The 23,727-nt window shown below is 33.4% G+C and overlaps 1 protein-coding gene and 1 long non-coding RNA gene across 2 annotated transcripts in view; both read right to left on the bottom strand.

The window, feature by feature from the left end:
- Positions 1 to 23,727, bottom strand: part of LOC149269834 (uncharacterized) — a 174,950-nt gene that overhangs the window by 132,387 nt on the left and 18,836 nt on the right. The gene's annotated exons all lie outside the window — the stretch shown is intronic.
- The window catches only part of beat-Ic (beaten path Ic), a 63,941-nt gene that overhangs the window by 26,079 nt on the left and 14,135 nt on the right, over positions 1 to 23,727 (bottom strand). The window contains exon 2 of the mRNA XM_089465556.1: positions 17,548 to 18,033. Coding sequence (XP_089321682.1) covers positions 17,548 to 17,776 — 229 coding nt within the window. The 5' untranslated portion in view covers positions 17,777 to 18,033. The remainder of the gene's footprint in view (positions 1 to 17,547; positions 18,034 to 23,727) is intronic.

The following is a 23,727-nucleotide window of genomic DNA, read 5'->3' as shown; positions in this document are numbered from 1 at the left end:
CTGCCAATGTGCAATTCACATTTAGATTAAAGTGCTTGGGCTGCCGAAAAGTGCCAGCACGTCAAGAGCCCCAAAAAGCTGGTCGAGAGAAAGAGGCAGCAATGACAGCTGCTCCAAGGTGGCAGCGATACGCTCTCTCTCTCTCTCTCTCTCTCTGCCTTTCTCGCTGTGGCCAAAACATTGTTTAGTAATTTATTTTATTTTACAGACAGTTTTTCCCATATCTACCGAAACTGATGCCCCATCTCGTCCACTTCTTTATCATCCAAACAGTTTTCTGTTGTTATTGTGATTGTTGTTATTGTACTTATTGTTGCTACTTATGCATCGTCATTGCAGCAGCTACTCGAACTCAAAACTCCAGGCTGAAAAATTGCCGAGCTACGTGCTGCATGCTGCTGGCCCAGGACAACGTTGGAGAAACCAACGAACCAACGAACGTACGAACAGATGAACGAACGTCCTTAGCATTTCGTATGCAAAGCATGAACCGTCCTGAGCTGCAGCCGAAGTTTCGGTGGGAGTTGAAAGTTGAAAGATAAATTGATATTTTGAGACTGCAACGGATAGTATTTACTTTATGGCCAATGCGCATACTGTAAACTGTCCATTGCCATTTAAGCCAGAAAAAATGCCAAGTAGAAACTTAGTAAACGAAAATAAAAATCGAGATGCAATAATAAAGTGAAGATGCAGCTACCTTATATTTTATGGAGATGCAGATATAATATTTTGATATCGGCTATTATTATTATCTGATTATAAGGGACAAATGTCAAGCTATAAAATATTTTTAATAAATTACAAATTTTGCAGTCAGCAATATATATTAATTTTTATAAAATTCAAAAGATTTTTTTATTATGAATCAAGTATTTTAAAAGGTATACACTTTATAATTATAGAATATAAATCAAATATAATGAATGAATTCATGAATTCACATAAAATTAAAATTATTATTTATATTATAAGGATATTTGAAAACATAAATTCATAAAATTTAAAATTCACATAAATTTAAAATAGTATTTTTAAATATTACAAAATCTGAAACGTAGTTTTTAATAATTTACATAAAATTCAAATATTATTTACAATTTTTAAAATATTTCCAACTATATTAATCAATTTAAGTTGATAAATTTAAGTTGAAAAAATCAAAAACAAAACGGAAACAAATAAAAATTCCTTAATTTGTCAACTTTTCAGTCCATTCGATTGCTCGCAGGGCATGTATACACACAAAAAAAAAAAAAGAAGCTGAACCCATCTGCCAAAGCTGCAATCCTTTTATTGTTCATTGGCTATCAGAATGCCTTAATTAAGAACGTTCCGACTTTTGCAGACAGTTCAGTAAACTGTGCAGCTGTCTCATTGCAACTCACTCTTGCCAGAAAAAAAAAAAAGAAATAAACCGGTCTACTACCTTGGCTGGGAGAAAAAAAAAAAACAAAGGAAATGCAAACCGACAATTTGCAGTTTACAGTTAACAGCAGCAGGCAACAGAATATACGTGGCACGTTATTGCAAAAACACCGAAAATTGGTTTGTTTGATGGAACAATGTCTGCACAAATTCAATACTGACTCCTACGCTATATATTATATATACAGACATATACATATCTATATATATACATACAATATATGAAGCGAGAAACCTCTGCAACTCTCTGATAGAACCAAAATGAAATTACGCATTTATATAGCTTTCCATTTGATGTGTACTCTATGGGACTCTTGGTTAATAACTTTGGGGAACGTTCGTACTGTCAAATGGCATGAAGCCGCATCGAGGTGCAGCTAACAGCATTCCAATTAACAACGTTCCAATTGGAGTGCATGTTATTTAACCAATTGGAATCGCAATTGTCAGCTACAGCGACATCGACAGTTGAGAGCTTAAAGAGTTGCAATTGGCGAGCAACTTAAATTGGTCTAATTGGAGTGCTCATTGATAGTTCTATTAATAGCTAATTAGAAGAGAGAGTGAAAACTGGCGAGTGGAGTTGATGCAATTGTAGATAAAGCGCTCAATCGAAATGAGAATTATTTGGTATACAGGCTAGCTTTTGATGTGCCAGAAAGAAAAGATTGATTAGCTTCTAATAGAAGAAATTTTACAATTATTGACGAATTGCAGAAGATCGTTTGCATAGAAATATTTATATTTATTACAAAATTTTTATCTTTCAGAGATCTTTCATTTAGAAAATATAATAAAAAAATAATAAATAAAAATATAATAATTATAGATTAAATAGAGTTCATCAGTAATATTTTAAAATTTATCTACAAATTTTTAGAATTTATCTTTCAGAGATAAGAATCAAAGGTGTTCATCAATTAAGTTCTTTATCTTTAAATTATTTTGTTTTACCTATTTATATTTGAGTTATTTAAAAACTTTTATTTGTATTTATCTTTGTGGTAAGAATATTTATTTTGTTAATTTTATTTTATTTTTTTTTTTTAATTATTTCTGTCAAACTATTCCCATATATGATTCCACATAAAAGCAGCTATATTTTTCTTAAAGCCGTACACTCTCAGAACACCATTATCGTATACATCTACTGAGCTACATCAGTGCCTAATCCGGTCTGGTCTAGTCGATGCCGGCTTAGACGACTTTGGCTAGAGCTAATCAGATTTATACAAATACGTCTAATGCAGTAATAAAGACCAAAAGCTACCAAATGTCATAGACAAGAAGCCAAAGCCACGCACAGGCGGCACTTGAAGAGCTGCTTATCAAATACAAATTACAAATCCAAAGCAAAAAAAAAAAAGGCGAAACAACAAGACAGAACAAACAACAACAAGAGGAGCCCACAGGAGGATAAGGCATCGGCCACAAAACACAAAAGCATGATTGAGGGCCCAAATCTTTTATCAAATGAATGTGCCATAATAAATGAAGAAAGAGAGAGAGAAAAAAAATAGATGAAGGAAGAAAGAGGCGACTACCAGACTTGTTGTTGACTTTAAGCTGGATATAAGCAGCACGCACAAGAGGCACACACACAGTCACACACTCACACACACACGCATAGATTGTCTATGTGTTGTACAGAAATCTTAAGTCAAGTCACTTCAACATAATCACACGACAAGCCGAAAAACAAAGCTAACGAACTAATAGATGGACACACAGATTGTTGTAACTTGTTCTAGTTGCCGTTGTTGTTGTTGTTGTTGCTGCTGTTGGTTGTTGCTATTGATAAGCATCGAATTCATTAATTTATATGTTCCATGGCCATCAGCCAGGCAGCCAGGCAGCCAAGCAGGCGGGCAGCTGCCCAGCCAAGCATTCTAGCCGAAGGAGTTGTCTTTGGCCACGTTTTCTACAGCATAGCTTTGTAATGTGAAACTAAGTGATTTGCAGTGCGTGTGCGTGTGAGTGTGAGTGTGTGTGTGTATATATATCTTCATTACAAATCCTAGCTGGGATTTGAAATGAAATGACTACTTCCACACACATACACTCTCTCACGCACATAACAACGTCTTTATGGCCTGACCAATCCAGTTGGCTTTAAGCACTAAGTTCAATCAATTTTGGTCAGACAAAGGACTTCGCAGCGGCCGTAGAAATGTTTAGCCCGAAGCTTACAAACATGGCTCTGACAGCGTACAGTAAAATCATCAACTTAAATAATGTGTCATAACAATTAATACAAAGGACAAGAGGAAAATGAAAATGAAAATTAAGAAAAGAAAACCCTTTGAAATTGAAAGTACAATTTTGTGCTGACAACGAGTCGTATACGTAATGTGCATAAGCCTATTTAGCCGTGCATTTGACAGCTCTGCCCTTTATGCTCTGTTTCGGGCCAGGCAAAAGTGTGGGCTCAAAGCGAGCTGTCAGCCAAACTAAATGATATATGGCCAATCGATGATCTTTGACTAAGACAAAGTCAAATATTTACACAATTAGAAAATATTTACAGGTCGCACAATAAATCACAAGTGAGTATAAATATGTGTGTGTGTGTGTGTGCGCTATAAATCAAATGTGTAATTAAAATGAGGGCTAGAAGAAGCAGAAAGTGTGGTTAATAATTTGTATGCCAAATGCAAGTGCAATTGGTCAATTAATGCACATAAAGCTGTTGACATTATCACCACATATACAATACATATACATATACACAAATATTTACACATACATTAAAGGATTTTTGCTTTCAGAGATATTCAATAATATTGAATGAGGCTTTCAGCTTGCCAGAGTCATAAATAAGATTTTCAGCAAACATAAATTTTATAAATTATATATACTAAAGGGCTCAAAGGGCTTCAAGTGTAATTTTTGCAAAATATTTAAAATCTCATTTTCCATTTCAAATAAATTTTAGCAAATGTCTTCCAAACTCTGCTCAACTTTAGTTAAACAGAAATTCACATTGATTTGGTTATAGTCTAAGCCGCTTATTCATGCGTGTGTGTGTGTGTGTGTGTGTGTTCAGCTAATTGACGCTTGGCCACACTACACTGCAAAGCCGAGTGCCTCATTCATAGCAATTAAAAAATGCAGTTATGCATGATTTTGACGCAATGGCTGGGCAAAATCGAAAGCTAACGGCTCAATGCACACGGCAAATGGGCTACACGAGGCGTGTCCAGGTCACACACACACACACACACACATTCACATACACTGCATTGTGCCGTTTAGAGTCTGGCGCGTATGACCATAAAGTAGAGCACAAATTTCAGCTAAGCACCTCAAAAGCTGCCTCAAAGAAAGCAGCCTCATCAAAATGCAATAAGTGCCGAATCAAATTGGTCTATGTGCCACAGAAACACAGACAATGGCATTGGCAAATCGTTTGCCAGCCTCAATGGCCACACACAACTCTGCATTTCAAGAGTTTGTCCAGCAGTTGAACTAATTTGAGAATCTTGGAGAAATTTTATGCTATTTTTATGTCTACTGGGATATTGGAACATATGAAAACACAGCTATGAGAGGGTAAACTTATTAAACATTTTTTAGTTATTCATATTGGCTTTTGCAGCATGCTTAAGCAGAAATAAATTATACATAATTCAATTTGTGACATAATTTTTAATTAGAGTCAAAAATATAAATTGAAAATCAAAAAGAAATTTTGACTATACATATAAAAATTAAATAACTTATTTTTTATTCAAGTAATTTTTTGGTATATGTTTTATATATTTCATATATAGATATTTATATATTATATTATTTTTTAAATAATTTTAATTTGAATTTTATATATTTTTTATTTTTAAATACATAATATTTTTGTATACTATTTTATAGTGGAAAAAACTTTGAAACTTTTATTTTTTAATACCTTTGATAAAATTAATCACATCAATATATAATATACAATATCAAGTATCCCTTAACCCATCCCTTTCAAATTGTAGGCACTCACAAATTCTCTGTCATATCGCAATCAAAATTGTTCATTCGAATTTCTCTCCAATCCCAAGTCACAAATGCCAACAGGTGCCAAACAAAAAATCAGTTATCGCGTTGCCAAATTGATTTAATTTATTCTTTATTCGTCATTTTGTTGTTTGCCGTTGAAAATATTTGTGAATTAGCTATAAAATCCATTGCAAGCCATTTGTGTGTGCATACAAATTGCATTGCATACTTTCAGGTACGGCTAAATTGTTTTTCGATTTCTTTACAAAAAAAGGGAACAAGAAGAAGCAAAGGTACAGATTGGAACAAGTGGGGTGGGTGGGTGGTTTGGAATTCGTTGCCTTGCCATTTGTCCACACAGTCAGCTAATTTTCACAGACATCAATTCGTAGTGAAGCTCAAAGTACGTGTGACAATGTGCCAGCTTCTCGATATTCATATTCAAGCCAAGCCAGCCACGCCTCCGTTTCGCCCCTTTTGTGCTCAGTTTTCAGCAAAGTTTACGCTGATTTTGGCACGCACACATTTTGCATACTGATCAGCAGCAATCAGCGAGGGTTGCTCGGCCGTCTCGGGAGGGGGCGTGGTCTTGTGGGTGTCTAAAGGTTTTGGTGGGGCCAGTGGGTGGGGCAGAGGCGCAAATTAAAATTCCACTTTGGCGTTTGGGGAATTCAATTATTTCTTTTCTCGCTTACTTCATGGTCATGCGAGTTGACATTGACAGTTGATTCTCTCTCTTCTTCTTCTGCTTCTTCTTCTCAGTCAGTTGCTGTGTGTGGTCAATAACTAGAATTTTGCAGCGATTCGATTTGCGCGCCGTCTATCGAAAAAAATGGGAAAGAGAGAACGGCCAAAGGGAAAGCGAAGACAAAATGCCAGCGCATCATTTGCAGCAAATTTTGTATGCCCTGCAATTGTTGATGGCAGTGAAGTGGGCAGCATAGGTCGAAGAAGAAGCAGAATGGAATATGGCGTAAATTGATTTTAATACAAATTAATTTTTTAATTGAATATAGTCATTAAATAAAAAATAAAAAAAATACTTTCAAGCTTTCAAAACTCTTAATGCCATACTTTAGCAATATTTCGATTATATTTTTGAGAAAATAATCAATGATATAATGAGAATCTACGAGTTCATATTAAGACACCATAAAACTTTACAAAATCTCTTAAATATTTTTATCTTTTATTTTTTACAATTTGTTACAGTCAAATCTTTACTAAATCTCGAGCTTGATTATTAAAATAAAATTTATAAAATATTAAATATCATTGGCACATTTATAGGGTATCTTATGGTCAGTCATCTTCTCCCATTTGGCATTGCCACTTGTTCTTTCTTTTGCAGATTTATTGCCTCGAGTGGCATCTGCCAATTGTCGCCCCAATGCAATCAGCGTGTTTATTGATTTGGAAAATTAAATATTTTTCTTTCGGGCGCGTGCCAAAAGTCGCGGCCCATAAATTAACATCGTGATTTGTCGCTGCCTCGCACATATTTGTGTTTGCCTATGAAATTTCCGGCACATTTTAATTAGCTATTGATAGAAAATGTTCCAACAAGTAAACTGAAGTAAGAAGTAAATGACAAACACACACAGACACACATGCACTCAAACGCACACATATGCAAGTTAATGTAATTCACTAAAAGCAAAAACTTGTTGTAAAGAGCTGGCTGCAAATGAGTGGCAAGGGACGTGGGGATGACGCAGGGGTATGCAGCGAAATATGTGTGAAAAATTTATTTCGCTTGCTTAACGGAAATGTATAAATTGCATTTTGTGGCAAAGTGGAGAAACAGAGTTGGTGGTGCAGCAGAAGCAGCAGAAGCTGAGCTAAGTGGAAACTACAGCTGGAGGATGTTGTGCTAGATTTATCCCAAGCATACACGCACATCTGCAAAAAAAAAAAGTACAAAAAAAAAGAGGAGGAAACTACCTCAACAAAGCTAGACACCTGCGCTGGTTAAATACAGGCGACAAAGTTGTCCGAAAGCATCTCAATTTTGAAGTAGGTTAGGCTTTATTAATATTTATATTCTTATTTCGCAAAGTATTTTAATTACTTTTATTTAAATATTGTAATAATATTATAATTGTCTTAATTGTGTAAAAGAAAATAAAAAGAGAATAACAAAATAATAATAATAAATAAAAAAATAGTTTTATTTTTAATTGTTAACTTAAGAATACAGAAGAAAAATTATGTTATTATTTTTTATTTTAAATTAAACTTCACATAGGTTATATTTATAGGTTATAAATTATTATTATAGAATTGACTTAATTGCCAATAATAATACGAGCAAACAAATATATAAAGTAAATATAAATATGTATAATATATTTTTAGCTAAAACAGCAAAAAAAAAAAAAAAAAAACGGGTTTCAAATTTATTCTGAAATTTAAAACTATTTCCCATTTATTAAAATTTTTCTTAAAACTCTTTTCATAACTTCTCCCATTTGAATTTAATTATTTCAGTCCAAAGTTTTTTTCTAATTGTAAAATCTAAATAAAATTCAAGTTTTTATTGTTTGCAGAAAATAATTTTTTCTTTTAGTGTCGGTGGATAATCTAAAAGGCAACACACAAAACCATGCGCACTCACACGCACACACACGCACACGCACACATAGATACGGAGACACACCTGCAGAGTAGACCAAAAATGAAAGTGTTAAGAGCATTTTCTGCACTCGTTCTGAACATTTTTCAGCGTCATTCCTTTACATCTTTTGGCGAAAAAAGCACTTTACACTAATGCACCTTAAAATTTAAAGATGTCATAACATAAACATTTATCCTGACGCCAATGCATTGGCGACGTCGACGGCCAGGACAGGTGTATAGAATATCCTTGGCTGCGGTTCGGCCAGAGCAGCAATGCTTATCTTATGACGTTGCATAAACGAAAATCATGTTAGAATGTATGTGCGTGTGTAAAGTACATAATCCTCGAATTTAAAGAGCATTTCGGATCGAAATCGATAGAATATGAAAGCTCATTAAATCATAGTGTTTTTGCTGAGCACAAATTGCAAATTCATTCTTAATTAAAAAATTCATTTACATTAATTTCAACTTCATCTGGTTGGACTTTATATTCTGCTAAATTTCTATTAATTAATGAAGCTCTACATTGGGCTGCAAAAAATTCGACCCGCCCCCAACAGTGGAGCAATTTATTTGCCAAAGCCAACGCATAATTTTTGCGCTGTGTAAAAAAATGCTTTGGCATTTAATTAGCTACTTAGCGTAGAGCCCATGCTTGGCCCAAAGGAAAACACCCAACCCAGCACATATCATCATAATAAGCATTCCACTTTACGCTAATTGATTTTCCATGCCAATAATAAACACTTGTCTGCCGCAGCTCGAGCAGCGGGACAAGAAAGCACCCCCGAAAAGCACAAGCACATAAATTCCAAAAGCAAATGAAAGCGAACAGAGAAAAAAAAACAAGCAAAAAACACAAAATGAAGCAAAAATGAAAATGAAAATGAAAACAATGCCGGGGCAAGAGGCTCGGCAACTCGGATTACGTTTGGAGTGTGAGCAAATATTTAATTTATTTCAATTTCACTTTTAATTTAGGCACTAATCTAGGCAATTTGTACACTTACACGCCATTAAGCGGGACGACGACCAACTTATCCCAAAGAAAACAAGTCAAAATACGCTCTGCGACACCTCGATGTTAATACTCTTTGTGAAGTCTCAGCGAAATAAGGTCAAATTAGTTGAGGCAGAAGTAGTAATTGAAGAATAAAATAATATATAATGGTTTGCATTAAATAATAATAATTATTTGTCAGAAATAAAATGAAAATATTTTTTTAAATAAAATGTTTTATATCAGTTAAGCGGGCTTTGTTTGCTTCTTTAGTCGGGCCGAAAGCATTTAGACGAATGGATATATATATATATGTATTCTTATCAAATAAGTTTAAGGATTAGTTTAAAGAAATTCTCGTAGGTTTTATAAAAACGTTTTGCCTTAGATATGCCTTAGATCTCGACATATAATTGTATATAATTGAATAATAATTTTAATGACAGTTTATCTTTGCCTTTGTATATTTATTAATTTTAAGAAAGATATTCTTATATTTATGAGCTTAAATTCACTAATATACATAATTTTATATATGTTATATATTTTAAAGTACCTCAGGTTTTATTTGCGTATTTTGTTATATTTTTTTATTTTTATTTTTTTTTTTTTTTTTTTAATTAAAAATATATTTACTTATTATTTTAGGTTTATTTGTATTAAAAAAATTAGTTTGGAAATTTGTATCATTATAAGTTTTATTTTATTTTAAATATTCTCAAGTTATAATTATTGTCATACGAGTTATATAATTTATATATAAGTTTTTAGATATACATAGCTTCATTTAATATATCTTAAAGGCTTAAAACTGTATATATGGAAAATATGTCGATAGATTTACAAATATAAATAAAAATATAATTTCTATAACACAGCTCACAAGACAAACTTATTTGAAAGTATTTTTGTCACTGAAAATGTGTCCTAAGTCCACATTAATTCATTCGGAGTTCAATTATCTCAATGTTTCCCTCATCGAATTGTTAAAATTAGATTTAAGTGTTCAGCCCTTGGATTATATTAAAAATCTTTTACCGAGCATATTTCTAAAGAGCTCTTATTAGCTACCCACGTACTCCACTTAAGGCAGACAGCACACATGCGGCACACTTTACGAATATCCTCTTACAATCGAACTCCTCTGCTGCCCCTGCTCTTGCCCCATGGCCATCGTCACTCAAGAGGCATATTCAGCCTCAAGTGGTAAACGGCGAACGCTTCGCTTCATCACCCCCAAAAATGAAACCGAAAATTCCGATAAAGGAGCTTCTTCTTTCCTTTTGGCATGTAATAAAAAATGCTCAGGGAATATTTATTTGTTTTCATTTATTTTCAATAATTTCAAATTTCCATTACATTAGTTTTACCGCTCCACTCCGCTCCCTTGTCGGCTGTGAAATGTGCTTTATGCCAGCGCACGAAAAACAAACAAATTCGACGAAAATTCGCCCACGCATTTTGCTTTGATTACTAAACTAAATTTTTTTGGTCGCCTGCTGCAGCCCCGCCCTGTCTCCACACCGCCATCGCCCCTGTAATTCAAAGTGGGTACAAATATATAAAAAAAAAAAAGCGCTATCGCTCTTACCGAATTTCCTCCCCCGCTTCCTCCCTTTATCGTGTTACCCCTTGTCAGGGATTTGCTCTTTTGCTGGCCGAAAACTTTTCTCATTTCTACTTCAAGAAACATCAATACAAACAGGCGACCTCTGGCAACTTGAAACATATTCCTGGGGTTTTCCTCTACTTATTTATTTTTTTCGTCTCTCCTAATTTTTTCTTTTTTCCTGCAGATCTCTGTCTCACTTTCTTGCCGAGTGACATTTGGCACTTGCTCTGAACTCGACTAAACTAAGCGAACGCGAACAAATTTACACATTTTTTGGGTTGTATATTTCTCTGTTTCTTGGGCGGATTCTTCTTCCCCGCCTCGAATTTGCTTTTCGTTTTCCCACTCCAGACGTTTGTCATACAACTTCCGTTTCCTGTTCATTTGTTCACATTTCGCATGTCAGCTGCGAAGTTTTGGTTTTGGTTTCTCTCTCTATTTTTTTGTTTAATAAAACTGTCAACATTTGATGTAGATTTAGAAATTATGGTATGTTTTCTTTTTCTTTTTCGTTTGCCATAAACAAGGGTAAAAGATTGCTAAACAATCAGTCCAAGAAACTTTTCTCGATTATTAAGGAATGATTTGTTGTTATCGCTTTGTTAATCATTGATAGAGATAGAAAAGTTGGACTGAGCTAGAAATCAATTTGATGAGTGGAAATGTCGGCAAACAGAAATGTTGAAGCTTTAATAAATAAATTAATTAAAAAAAAATATTTTTAAATTAAATAATTTAACAAATAAAGAAATAAATCTTAAAATAAATAGGTATACATAAAATAAAAAAAAATAAAAAATAAATAAAAAAATAGTTTTACTAATAAATATAAGAATGATTTAGTAATTACTATTTTTAAATCATATGAAAAGAAATTATATTTTTAATTCGTAAATATGTAATGAAAATTTTAAATTGCTAAATATTTTGCATTATTCTAATGTAGTATTAATGCGTTCACATATTTCATATAGTCTCCTTTCTCTTTTCGGATCTCTCTTCATATGAACTTTTCACAACATCCAAAACTTGTTTGAGTTTTAAGTCTTTTATGGCATTTTCATTGCTTAACTCACAGGCCAGCAGTTTTGTTTTCTTGTTTTGAGTGTGTTTGTGAGCTGGCTTTTATAAGCGCATACATATGCATGAGATCATAAAGTTGGTGTGTGCCAGCGTCTCTCTGTGTGTATGTGTGTGTGTGTATGCGTCGTAGTACATTTGTTGTAAATGCAAAAAAAAATAGCCCAAACTGAGTGGGAGTGGCAAACAAATGTACCCACACATACATACATACAGTTGCATAATGGTCGACATGTGTATGCATGCAGTTTCGTCGCTTCCTTTACCAACTCTTACTATCGCCCATTTTACCTCTCTCTCTCTCTCTCTCTCTCTCTCTCTCTGTACCTCTCGCTCGCTCTCACTCGCTCTTTTCGTCCCACTCTGACGCACACGCACCGCACTCAGTCGTCAACGGTAATGAATGCATCCGGCATGCATTGAAAACTTGACTCATATTTCATAACCAAAATAAAAAGCAACAACACGAGCAACAACAACAACAGCAACAAGAAGCACAACAACTCGGGTACATTGACCATCTTGTTGCTGTTGCAATTATTTTCTGGTGTTACTGTTGTTGCTGGTGGCATAAAAAAAAAAAAAACCGCATGCTCGCACACACGGAAACAAAAAGAGAGGGAGAAGAGAGAGAATGAGAGAAGATATGCGAGATTTTAAGCCCGTTTTCAGCTGTTGCGTGTTGTTTTTTTTTTTTATTATATTTCATCAACTAGCACATTCCAAGGCTTTCCGGCAGCAAACAAAACTTGACAAAAAAAAAATTAAAATAAAAATATATTGGAAACGCATTTCATATTTTAATGCAACTCAAGTTTTTATTTTGTTATTTCTCGATTGTACAAATTAAATGCAAATTTTCCAACAATTTTTTTCGACTTTATCCTTTTGGCACTATCAAAATAACGTTTTAAGTGCAGCTCAGCACACAGCCGACATCGCCAAGCCTCTTACGACTGATACACACACATTAAGGGATTTTCCAAAATATTGAAAATAAAAACTAACGACAGTCACAAAATATTCAAAAGTGACATTATCAATTATTGATTGTTAAATAAAGTGGTTCAATTTGTAGTTGATTGAGTTTTTCGGATATGAATTTATTTTATTTATTAAAAAATATGCAAACTCAAAGATGATTATTGGTTATCTTGCAAATGTTAAATGAAAAAATAAATAAAGAAATGCAATAAAATAAATAAGAATATATTAGAAAACAAATTTTCTAAGCTTTTAAAAAAAAATAAAATAAATTAATTAAAAAATATATATCATTCGAGGTTTAATTTAAAAATCATAATAATTTACATATATATGTATATGTATACAAAATTTAATTGTTTTTTTTTTTTTTCTTTTTTTATTTTGTATATCACATCATCCTAAATATAAAATGAACATGAATAAAACAGAAAATTCTTAAGCTGAGTTAATTAAATTTCATTTTCTATAACTGACAATTAGAATAGGCATACGAAATATTTTATTAGTAAAATATACATATAGGCAGCCAGAGCTATTGTTTAGTCCAGTTGAAAGCTAGTAAGCGCCAAGTTGTGGTCAATCAAAGGCATCAATGTCTTCAACAAACACTCGAAATTGTATTAATTATGAAGCATCATGTGGTATAAATAACCATTCTCAATTTACCATATCGTTCTCTCTCTCTCTCTCTCTCACTCGCACTATATCCCTTACAATTTTCAATAAAAATTCAACCAATTTTAGCTCAAATTAGCTATGAAATAGCTGTGTGAATCGTTGAACAAACCGAAAAGGATATTCATTACATATTCTCCCACAAATACACACGCATATACTTATGTATATATCTATATCTATACTTTATATATAATTATAATTTGTCATACCCAAAGCAAAATCATTTACAATGCAGTTAAAGCCTGGCTATATGCATATATGCATATCTTCATATATGTTGGGAGCTACCTCTTGGAATGCATCCATTGAATGGGTAACTAGACAGAATCTGACAGCCAACACCCACGATAACTGAAGACGATGACAAAATGTGCTGTCAGCTGTGTGTATGTTAATGTGTGTGTGTGTGTGTGTGTGTGTGTGTGTGTGTGATGCGTAGGGGCTCCCCATTAGCTGCACCAAGTTGGCATGTCAAAACAGTAAACGGCAAATGTCTGCCAGACAAAACACAAACACCCACAGAACCCACCTGAGGACATACCTAACTACAATAGCAAAAAACAAAGAAAAAAGAAGAAAAAATGGCAGAAGTGAAAGGAAATGGCAGCTGCAAAGTGCAAGTTCGTGTGCAATGTAAAGTGGGAGAGATGCTAGTGACTGGCCAGCAAGTGGATGAAGTGCGTGTGAGTGGGCGTATGTGTGTGTGTAGAGCGAGTGCATGCATAACGTACATAGTCTAAGGTGCTGGTTAAACAAAGCACAGCACAACAGTGCGTATGTGCGATGTGAGAGCGATGAGCAGAGGCAAGTGTCAAGGCAACTGGCAATAGCGAAAGCTAAGCGAAGTTTCGTGTGTAATTGAGAGTATTTTAAATATGCTATGCATTGTCTGACATTTAAAGTGAGAAGCTAATTAAAAGTTATCACACTCAGCTACTTAAAAATGTGTTAAAATTGAAAAGAGTTTGTCGAGAAATTCAATTTTGTTAATTGAAAAATACATATAAAATAAAATAAAATAAAATAAAAATAAAATTGTTACAGTGCCAATAATCAACATTTTAAATGTGTTATGCACTGTGTAACATTTGAAATAAAATTAAAATTAATACATGTAAATTTTAAGAGCAAAGTGTGGAGTCTACATACATCCCAATATAAATTATATATATATAAAAATTTATTCTAATTGAAACGAATTTGTCAATGAAATATTAAAAATGGTAAAATAGACTAATTATGTTTTATAGTGGGAAGCAGTAGATTAATATAGATATATTTGGGGCTGATTTAGATAGATAGCATACATTATTTATATATTACAGTCATTGTGAGTCTTTGAGCTTAAGAACGGAGCATAGAGATGATCCCAATTTAAATCATGCTCAGTACTTGAATTTTATAATTTGATCACATGTTATCAAAGAATGACCTAAGGCAGAAGCCATTATATTTCACTTTATGTAGTATGTTTATATTTATTTATTTTTATCTTTATTTATTTTAATTTTATTTATTTATTTATTTTTATTTATTTATTTTTATTTATTTTTATTTATTTATTTATTTATTTTTTTTTTTTGAGTATTTAGACAATATAAAAATTGTTTTAATCGGTCCTCAAGGGCTGAGTACTTGTATTAGAATTATAATTATAATTATTGTGAGTTTAAAATCATATAATTAATTAATTATATTATAATATATGCGAATATAATTGAACAGAGTATATAAATTTACCATAAGTTCTAAAGGTTACAGTAAATGTTTATATACATGTATATTCATCAAAAGCAAGCGATTTAGTTGCTGTTTTAGTTGAGCCAACTTTATGTCTGTCTGCACACGCTGCCTCATGTCAGACGAAGGAACTAACATTTCCAGTCCAACTACTATTATATCTTTCATATTCATGCATGTTGTTTGCTGCTTGAGCTGCTGCAAGAAACACAGCAAGTTGCATGTTCAACGCTTAGCACGCAGTTAAAAGTACAACAGCAACAACCCAAAAAGCTCCAAATATTTCAAGCTGTGCTGTATGTGGACATAAATTGCAAAACTATCGATTGAGCTGTGGCTGGATTCGCCATTGGATTTGTTCGAAAGTTCAAATTGTTTTCGTTTAAAGAATGCCAGCTGAATGAAAAAGCGATTCTGCACTCTACTTGGGTAATTGCAAGAAAATCCTATTTAATCCCAGCAAATGCGACTTTATCACGCAAAAAATTATGAAATATTCACGAAGCAGCGATTGCTTGTTCTTCGACTTTATTGTTGTTGTTGTTGTTGTTGTTGTTGTTGCTGTTGTTGCTTTTCCGCTTGTTTACAGTTGTGCTGCTGTGGCTGTGGCTGCTGCTATTGCTGTCTGCCATTTCTTTGCCGCCTGCCTTTTGGCAGTATTCATAGAAAACCAAGTACGGCAAGAAATAAAATAGCAAATGGCAGTCAGAGTTTGCTTGGATATTAAGTAACTCATAGTTCCTTTTTAGCAACATCATCATTTTTGGGGTTTTCATCGAGTGCTCTGAGCAAAACGCAATGGGCTGCTATGCTATTTCGCATTTATTGTTATTAAGGCGCGAGGGTTAACCAAAGACAACAAACGAAAAGGGAGAAAACTGTCTAGAAAATTGCGCTGTTAATAGCTTGAATTGTGATGAATGCAATTAACAATTGATTTTTAACAAGATAGGAAACTGAGGATGTGTTAGATGCTTTCTATTGCCTTTTGAAGAGAACGAAGGGTTACAAATTAGTTTAGTAATATATATTAATATGTATATAAATACTGCGCATAATTTATATATGCAGATATGCAGCATTCTCTATATTTATATTGAATTTTTTATCATTGTATTCATTCCATTTTGAAAAGATCTTGGCTATTCAGTTATTATATTAATTTTGTATATTTTTTGTGCTATATATATATTTATATATATATTTATATCTTATGCACATTTTTTATTCGTTTAAAAATAACTCTTTTTATATTTTGAAATGTATAGTGCTTCAGTAATTTTTTTAAAAGTGAGTAATTTATTTTACATAAATATAAACTAAATTAAACATTTACAATTATAATTTTTTATTAATTTTTTTTATTGGTATTTGTTATTTTCTTAAATCGCTTTTATTATTATTTATTTCGAATATGTTTCATAATTATTTTGTATGTATTTTTTAAATATTCTTATTTTTGTTTTGTTATTATAAGTATCTTTCAATTTCATTTCTTTTTTTACTATAATTTTAATTTTAATTTTATTTTATTTTAAATTTATTATTTATTTTTTTTATTTAAAAAAAATTATTTTAAACATTATTTTCTTTATATATTTAAAAAAAATTCGTTTTTGTTTTATAATTTTATAATGCTTATCTTTTATGTATGTATTTAAACTTTATTAAAAACATTCTTATTGCCCCATCATGACTTATTTAGGTATGTGACAACCCTCGTCAATTATTATTATGCTGTATAGCCGCTGCCTCAGTGTTTCTACTCTTTCTCTCTCTGTGTTCCTTACTATCTTCCTCTCTTTCTCTTTCTCTCTGACCCACTCTTTGCCCCGCTAAGCTCAGCTACCCCGTGTGCTGCTCTCCAATGTTTTATGCAGATGAATGCGCGCATTTATGAAAAATTTTGTTGTCATCGCTCAATTCGCTGATTATTGTTGTTGCTGTTGTTGTTGTTGCTGTTTTCACTTGCTACTGATGAGAAATAATGTTTGCGGAAAATAAGATTTGTTTATTTTACGAACGATTGATTTTCCCGATCTCTGCCCCCTCCCACCATAGAACGGCGAACGACCCAGAGTGCTACCCACACAGTGATTGCGTTCATTCAGTATCTTTTGCCTGTCACTTGTCCACGCTTCATTTTGTGCAGCTTAAAAATTAATTATCGTCGGTCTCTGTCAAGCTCTGCCCAGCTCTGCTGTCATTTATTTTCATCTATATACATATATACACAGATATATATAAATATTAATTTATATTTATATTTTGTATTTTATTATTGTAAATATTTCGTCAAAAAGTTCTTGCCGGACTTTGCGTAAATCTTCTACGAAATTAACTGCGATTTTCGGCTTTTTATTCTATTTTCCTTTCGATTTTTCTTTACTTTGATTTTTTTTTATCATTTACTTACCCGGCACGAACATCAAGAGCAGCAGCAGAGCCAGCCAGCATATGCAGCTGCTGCCTGCTGTTGTCGCTGTTGTTGATATTGCTGTTGTTGTTGTTGTTGTCTGGGCACGCCCACGTTGCCCACAAGATGATGGCATTGTGCTGGCTGTTGTCCTGTTCGTCCTTCTGCTTAGCATTTGCATGCGAGCCTGCTGCCAGTTCTTATGCAGCATTGACAACATCATCGCCATACAATAAACCTACTTTTTCTTTCACTATATATATAAATATATTTGTATAAGTATATGTATATATATATATTTTTTTTATAGTTCTTTCTTTCAGTTGCGCTTTGTATTGTGTCTGGCGTAGCGGCGGGCGCTTCCTTTGGGCGGACACCTTATAAATATATATTGGCCAATAAATGTCAATTGTATTTGAGCCACTTTGTGGGCCAACGTTGTCTGGCTGTCTATATTTCCGATTTATATCGAGTCAGCGAAACCAACTGCAATTATAAAGAGGTTAAGCATGGGTTAAGTTTTTTTCTGTTTTTATAGACGAGTTTATTTAATGAAACCACATTTATATGCTTAAAGTGGAATAATATTTGTGTGGAGTAGATAAATTCAAATATACAATCAGCTTATTTATTTCCACTGATTCAACTGCTCATTAGCTATATATATAGCTTTATATTAAATTTGTATTTTATTTCGCTTCTTTTGCTCTTTAAGCGCAAAAAATTAAATTTAAGTTAAAAAGAAAAAGAAAAATAGCAACTGGCCAAACAGCTGAAAGAAGCTGTTGCAATTTTGCTATTAATTTGGTCAAAAAGTATCGAATCATTGAATTAATTTCAAAAATGCTTCATTCATTTCTGTTTTGATTGAATCGATTGTCCAGTGATTCTTTATGGTCAGACTTATGCTGCTTCGGTCCACTTTTCAATCTCATTCTCTCTATCTCTCTCGGTCTCTCTCTCTCTCTCCCTCTATCTGTCTCTCTCTTTCTCTTCTTTTAGCTAGCTTTGCTAAACCTAATGCCCAAGTAAACACTGAGATTAATGCAATTAACGCTGCACTTTAATTAAAAATCACTTCAAAAGCAAATGCACACATGCAGTCGACACACTCTGCTCCATACTCCAATACACACACACACACTAACATATATACAGACATCCCAATTCGATTCCATTTCAACACTAATCCGCGTGCAAATGAAAATATAATAGTATTAACAGCCAGCGGCCAACAAAGGTACACAAAAGAGTAAAACACAAAAGGAAAAAGCGCAGAGGAAACTTAAAAAAAAATGTAAATTACAGAGATAGCGGAAAAAAGCTGCAAATGACAGTTGCTATTAGGGGTATACCCTATGCTAGCGATTAATTGAAATTACGCATATCTACGGCCCACATGCATATCCTTTCGCCTCCCCCCCTCTCTCTCTCTCTCTCTCTCTCTCTCTCTCTCTCTTGCTCAAGTACCATTTCCTAATTGTCTTTTGCAAAAGAATAAGAAAAAAAAAAAAACAAATTTCAATCTACACTTTAATTATTTTTGTCAGACTTTACACATTTAAATAAGAGGAATAAACACAGACACACATATGGCTGTGTGTATGTTTGCCTTTATGCCACACCCTCCCAGGCGGCCCCGTACTCGGCTTGTTTTTGTCGTTAAAAAGTTTTCCGAAACGCTTTTGGCAATATCATTTTCATTCGTCCTCATGCCCATTTCAGCAATTTTCCATTCGCAATTACAACAAAACGTGAGAGACACACACACGTATACATGTACACACATATGTATATATCCATTTGAACTCTTTACTCCATCTCTCGCTTTTGCTTTCAACTCTTTGTTTGTTGTTCTTTTCTTGCATTGACTTTTTTATGCATTTAAATGCTGAATTTCTTATTTCTTATTTTTTTTTTATTTTTCTGGTTTGGCCAGCCAAGTTTCGCATTAAAATGGCTGCCAATGCGGAAAAGAGACAGTAGCTGTCGCTGTCTGCCTCGCTCTCAATTTAAGGTAATGAGCACATACAAAGTGCAATTAAAAGCTTGTTGCCAAAAATGCAGTTTTCTTTTGCACTCGCCGCCAAAGGGTATTATCAGCTGTAACATGCTGTTTGTTAGCAGTTATAGACCTTATTATTGCTTCCAGTAGAGGTAATTGAAGGCAAATAACAAACTCATATAGCTCATATTTCTGTATATAAAAGTACCACAAACTGCATTAAAAAATTTAATAAAAAATAAAAAATATTTATATCAATATATAAATAAGTTAAGTGAGTGTATTATAGTTTCGTTACATTGCGAGCATTTTTTTATAATTTTTGTTTTTTTTGTTTCGTGCTTTGCTTTCATTCGGTAGCTTTCAACAAGCGCTGCGCTTCGTCCCTTTTTGCCGAAGCCAGTTACAAAGTATGCAAGCGGCATTAATGCGCTTTATGGCCAAAGTCGACGGCGCATGCATTTAACGAGCCGCCCAACATGAACCCAGTTAAGTGCCGAGACAATCTACAAACAAAGAATTGCACAAAAAGTCCTAAATAGGAGGTTGCAAATAAAAGAAACGAAGAAAGAGATTAAGAAATACAATTACGAATAGCTAAGAAATGAAATGATTGTATCATGGAAATTATTTTGAATTTTTAAATTTATTTACAGACATAAAACACAAACGTTAGAGCATTATGTGCTTATTTACACCTGCATTAATTAAATTACATATTTATGTTACGGGTTACGTAATAAAAAAGAATTAAATATATATACTGATGTATGTATATAAAATACAAAATAATAATTAAAAAAATTAATAAATAAATAATAATAAAATAAAGTAAATAGAAAAAATTTCTAAATATTTATAAATATTATAAATTATTAGGAAAAAAAGTTATTTTGGAAACCATAAAAATAAAGAGTTAAAACCATTAAAATCATAATCATTGCAAGAAAGCAGTTATGCGATTTTTAAAAACAGTTTAAATTTAAGAAAAACAGATTAAATTATGCTTTAAAAAATATTTAATATATATTTTAATACTTATCAAGATAATACTATCAAGGAAATTAAAATTCAAATTATTCAATAAAAAAAAAAAAAATATTTTCTTCTATTAGAAAACATTATTATCAATGTTTATTAGAATCAATGTTCATTTAAACAAAAAAAAAAAAAAAAAAAAAAAAAAAAAAAAAAAAAAAAACAGAAGCAAAACAACATTGAATTGCGTAATTTATTGCAAATTGTAACAGCTGCAATATCAATGCTAACAAGACCTGTCCCCCCGCCAACTGCACTTGTTGTGCCTATCAATCGCAGTGCAACACGGCGTATGCGTAATCTCCGTTAGACTTGAATGTTTTGCACATCTTTTTCGTTTCATTTCGCTGCTCTTATCGCATATTCAGTGCATTTCCGCTGTCATATCACACGCACACACACGCGTCAACAAATCTATATTTACTTTTATTTATGCAAATAAATAACAAAATAAAAGCTCAGTGCACAACTGAGTGCCGAACAACACTCAAAACGACGTCATCAAAGTCACACAAAACTTCAGCAGCAGCCGTGGTAGGGGCAGGGGCAGGAGCAGGGGCAGGGGCAGCATCAGCTCAAATATATATTCTGTAGTTTTGGTCTTTTCGTCTTCGCCTTTTTTGTTGCATCTTGCATCTATCTGTTGCAGTTCATTGACTTTGCAGTTGATGTTGCTTGGTGGTGTTGTTGTCGTTGTTGCAGTTGTTGTTGTTTGGGGTTTTTGGTTTTTATATCCATGAGTTTGAATTTATTTCTTTGCCTGGTTGCCACGGCTCACTTATTTCATTTCCCAGTGCCTTGCGGTCTCACAATTGTGTGCATATTTTATTTAAACGATTTCTCTCTCACTCCCTCTCCCTTACTCACTCTCTCTCTCTCTCTCTCTGTCTCTGTTTGTAGAGACAACGATAGTACGACATGTATGACATGCGTTTTTTCCACAATTTCCTATGCTACTTTTTTATTTATTTTTATTTATTTTTTTTTTTTCTGTTCTGATTTGCTTGCTTGACTTTGTGGGTCAAGCTTTGGGTGAAATGTTTTTGATGTTGTTGTGTCCTAAGCCCCCATCCCCCACCCCCGCTTCAGCATTGGGATGACGCAGAGGACAAACACTCTAACAGCAATTACATGTGTGCATATGTTATATTGAGTGAACATTCAGCTGTATCTGGCTGAACGTGAGGGATTTTATTTATAGCAAATATGTTTGCAAATTGATTTGGATAACATTTAAATTAAGCTTTTTACCCAGCTTATTTCATATGCACATTTCAAAGCATTCAGAGTGGAATTGCCATCGATGTATACAATATAGATTCAATTTGAATTTCTTCTAGTAGGATAGGCTAGACTAGCTGCATATTAAATGCGTCCAATGAAAGTGAAGCATATTAGAGAATCTATATTTGTTTTCGCTTGAACTACATTGGATTTTATATATATATATACTTATTTTATATTATTATTTTATTTTTATTTCAGAAATATGCATATATTTATATTATTAGTTATAAGTCTTTGCTTGTTTGAGCTTTCTCTCCCTCGCTCTGTATCTCTCTCTCTCTCTCACTCTCTCTCGCTCTTACTCATGTAAACTTCTTCTTTATTGTCTTAGCATTGCTTGGCGTTTTAATTTAAAGCATTTCAAATTTCACTCCAACTTTTCAAGATTTTCTTAGCCGACGAAAGTCATTATACAGATTTCTCTATCAATCAATTGCATTTTTCCAAAAATACCGTTCATTAACAATTTAGAATACTGAAGTGATTTTGTGTGCGTGGCATGTTTCGGTGTTTTCTCTGCTGTTGTAGTTAGTTGTCGCTGTCGTTGTCGTTGTCGTTGTCCTTGTCGTAGCTGTCGGAGCTGCCAACCTTTCTTAGACCACAGAATCTCATTACGAACCTGAACGCGTTCTCTTTCGCTCTCTTCATGCGCTCTCTTTCACGCGCTGTATCTGCGTTTTTGCTATTTTGCAATTAAAACTTTCATTAAAGTAATTAAAATTGCAACAAAATCAACAAAAATACAATCAAAATCTACTTGCAGGGCAGCTGGAGAATGAAAGTTAGAGTGAGAGAGAGGGGGACAGCGTGCGAGAACATTGTGGTTAGAGGTTCAGGGCCTTGACAAATACACAAAAATGCAGTTAAAAATGTGGCAGAAGGGGGAAGGACAATGGACAGAGGGGCAAAACGAAAGACAAAAGTGTGACAAATATAAACAGGAGTGTAAATAAAATGGCAAAATGTAAATGACGGTGTGAGAGCGAGAGGGGAGCGGATGCAGAACGAGGTGCAAGTGGGGATAATAAAATGTGGTAATTGTAAATAAGTGGAAAATGAGTGCGAGCAGCAAAGGCGGCGGCAGGCGAGTGGGCGTGGCATGTGCTAAACAACAAACTTACGTTTAACATTTAAAATTCAACATTTAAAATTCAAATTAAACGACTGGCAAAGCCGCAAAGGATTGACATGAAGTTAGTGCCACGGCAGCCAGCAGCCAGCAGCCAGAAGCTATAACAACAACAACAACAGGAGTTAACCACAGCTGGCAGCCGTTTTAGCAGGCACTGTAGCAACAGCAGCAGCAGCTTTTACTGCTGCAGCTGACAGCTGCAATGTATTTTAGCATTTTTGCTATTGTTTGCTTTTAACTTTGACATTTGCAGCACAAACAAATATTGAAAGAGTGTGAGAGAGAGGACTAAAGAGAGAGAGAGAGAGAGAGCAGCTGAGTGGGTGTTAGAGAGAGGTTGGGTTAGCGAACGTCTGTTAATTGCGTAATTTTCAATTAATTTGTAAATAATTTGTAAACACTTGACAACAACAACAAATACAACGCACGAATTTATATAAAAATATACATATATATAGTATATATAGTATATAGTATATGCTTGTCAGTTTTCAGCTATCAAACTGTCATTGTTTCATTTGTGTTTGTTTATGTTGCAAATGCAGCAAATTAATGAAATTCGGCAAATTAGTTTATTGCTGGCGCGCAGTCTAATTAGTAAATGACAATATAGAAGCCATTTAAATATACAATAATATTTGATATATTCGATTTTAGATTTTTGACAACATAAACTCAAAAGTTTGCTGCTGGGGCAAACATAAATGCGATTAGTCGA

Source organism: Drosophila arizonae, chromosome 3, assembly GCF_054131065.1.
Source record: "Drosophila arizonae isolate 15081-1271.41 chromosome 3, UAZ_ARI_1.0, whole genome shotgun sequence".
In the NCBI taxonomy this organism is placed as follows: Eukaryota; Metazoa; Arthropoda; class Insecta; order Diptera; family Drosophilidae; genus Drosophila; species Drosophila arizonae.
This window is presented reverse-complemented; position numbering and strand designations above follow the sequence as displayed.